Here is a 2,673-nt window from a genome sequence, read left to right as displayed (position 1 = left end):
CCTACTTGTCAATGTTCAACTCTGGCATGGCAATGAAATCTTTCATTGCATACACCACTGGATTTCTCATATCCAAACTACGGACATGAAGTCTACCTGGAAGCAAAATCATCTTACCCCTTCCACGCAACCATGCTGCACTGTATCCCTCCTCATTTCATAAATAAACAAGGCAAATACAGACTGGATTTGACTTCATAAAAAACTTACTTATTCTTTTTTCATCCAACATAGGACCAGGGGAGTCCATATTGAGAAGTGCTTCGGCAGCCTCAATTGTTTCCATTGTTTCATCTCCATTATGACAAGATGCTTCAACTAAAAGTAAGAGAAAATAACTAATTCTTGACAAGCTACAAACTGGACTTAAAGCTTAACATGATATTTATTCCTATTTCATTGCTAGGAAAAAAAAAAGCGGTATCCATGGTCTTCTACTAGATGAGTAGTAACGAGTTATCTGGGAAGGACATGCACACTGCAATCATGCCATTTATTTAATACACTACATTTTTCAGATTGTATGTATTAAAAAACCAAAACAAACCCAAAACCTTTGTTTCTGCCTCATCTTTCTAACCCCTCCCTTTGCTGATCAAGCACATGCAGTAAAACACAACAACCCTAAGAAATATTACTACCACAAACAACATTCTAGACAGTATCCTTTAAAAAAAAAAATCTGCTGATTTCTTCTTATGGTGGTCCAAAGGAAGTGAATTCCATAATCAAGAGATGCTCACCAAAAATATCCTGTCATTTAGCCTGGAGGACAGACAAGAAAATATTCCACAACTTCTATTAGAGAGCATATGATCTAAAGGTGTAACTGAATCCTAAACCATTCAAATCTGTGGGGATTATACATAGGGCTAACAGCACAAGCTCCAGGAACACATTGGAAAGCAAACATAAAACACGAAAAGCAATACAGAGGGCTGACAAACTTTTCAAAAGTTTTGACTCCTAGACAAGCCCTCATCAGTCTCATGAGGGTGGTCATTAGACAAATCCAAAGCTCTCGAGCATTAATTAATAATTAAGGTCATGTGAAGCTACACACCAAAAAAGTCCAATAAAATACCATTTCTTTCCTGATACCTAAAGCAGATTTGCAAAATATCAGCTGTCCGAGAAGATAATATCGGTTTGACTGGAGGAGTATCTTACCAGGGGATTTTTTTCAAAGTAATTGTAGCATGACAAACAAGTTGGATGTTAGTTCCAGTACCTGGTACTGTAAACCTTTAGAACTATTTAACACATTCCTTCAGAAATTACTCTTTGTTGGATGGAAATGCATGGGCTAGGCTTCCTTATCCTTTGCCACGAATTTGAAGCCACGTTGGGGAATTCGCTTGCATCTATCAAAGCAGTACAAAGGTCTGCGTTAATATTCCCCTCCCTAGGACACCAATGAACCTCAGTTACTTTCTCAGCCCAGTAGTGAGTCAGCTTCAAGCCCTCTCTCCCTGTTTAGCTTTCAGGAATTTTGGGTGGAGCAGTCACCAAAAAAAAAAAAAAAAAAAAAAAAAAAAAAGAGAGACTAACTGACAGGGCAAGCAAAAATGCATCATAAAACACAACACAATGATCTTGGAACATTTCTTCTTCACATAAAAGCAAGAGGTTTATGCCAGAAAGCAGAATTTCTATACTTAAAAAAAAAAAAAAAAATCACAGTAACAACAAAGCACCCAGCTCACTAGCACTAAACAATCACATAATTAAAAAAACAACCAACCAATCAACCAGTTTTACCCCAAATCTTTACAGCTTCAGCAATCATATCATTAGGAGAGGGCAAAGATGAATGCAGACGTTCACGCATCAGCCCTACCTCCTCCATCTAGCTGTGATTTACAGGCTCATGGAGCTCAGAAGCCTCCTTACCTTCTGGATTTTTTCTTGACCTTAGTCCTACCATGCCCCAAGTGTCAGAGGCTCACGCCCACACATTAGATTCAGGTGTTGGGAACACCTGACCCACACAGCAACTCACCCTGTTGTCTACAGGGCCCCTTCCACCCCTCATCTTGCACATTCAGCCAGTTCAGGACCTGTACCTTCCAGCTGACATCTTCAAACAGGCTTAAGAAAAGAGAAACGTGGAGTTGGGGAGGTGAACAGCGTGAAAAGAGACAAGGGGAGGTAGTGAGTATGAACTGCGGTCCTGGCTTAGGAAGCCATAGAGCGAGACGGGGCAGCAAACTGCTCACAATTTTGTTGTGCAGCTTGCAGGCTCAGGAGCTCAGTCACAGAGCGTCTCAGCCCCAAGAGCATCCCTAGGTAACGCCCGGCCAGCTGAGGAGGAGACTGAACCAAGTGCAGCCCATGCAGTCTGCAGGCATGCCCGTGCTTGGCCCAGCAGTGCTGACTTGATCACTTCTGGTTCTAAGTTTTAGTTGGATGGGAACTTTCCATATCATCGACCAGCATAACGAAGACCGCAATAAGGATGTCACCCTAAACAAAGGCACACAGGACTGCCAATACAGCTGTCAGCAGTTCTGACACTGTCTGAATGGACGGGAAGGTAACCTGCCATGATCCAGCTCAGCCAAAGCCATTGAGCAGCGCTGGTTTACGCTGTCACATACAATTTAAAAGCCAGCAGTGGTACCCTGTGGTGCTCAGTGCTGCAGGCGGGGAGGAGGGAGCAGCCACTGTTTG

The 2,673-nt window shown here is 42.3% G+C and overlaps 1 protein-coding gene across 1 annotated transcript in view; it reads right to left on the bottom strand.

The window, feature by feature from the left end:
- The window catches only part of ELF1 (E74-like factor 1 (ets domain transcription factor)), a 40,775-nt gene that overhangs the window by 23,250 nt on the left and 14,852 nt on the right, over positions 1-2,673 (bottom strand). The window contains exon 4 of the mRNA XM_009322858.1: positions 211-318. Coding sequence (XP_009321133.1) covers positions 211-318 — 108 coding nt within the window. The remainder of the gene's footprint in view (positions 1-210; positions 319-2,673) is intronic.

Source organism: Pygoscelis adeliae, unplaced genomic scaffold, assembly GCF_000699105.1.
Source record: "Pygoscelis adeliae isolate BGI_AS28 unplaced genomic scaffold, ASM69910v1 Scaffold74, whole genome shotgun sequence".
NCBI lineage: Eukaryota > Metazoa > Chordata > Aves > Sphenisciformes > Spheniscidae > Pygoscelis > Pygoscelis adeliae.
Note: the sequence above shows the minus strand (reverse complement) of the source record. Positions and strands in the feature narration are given on the sequence as shown.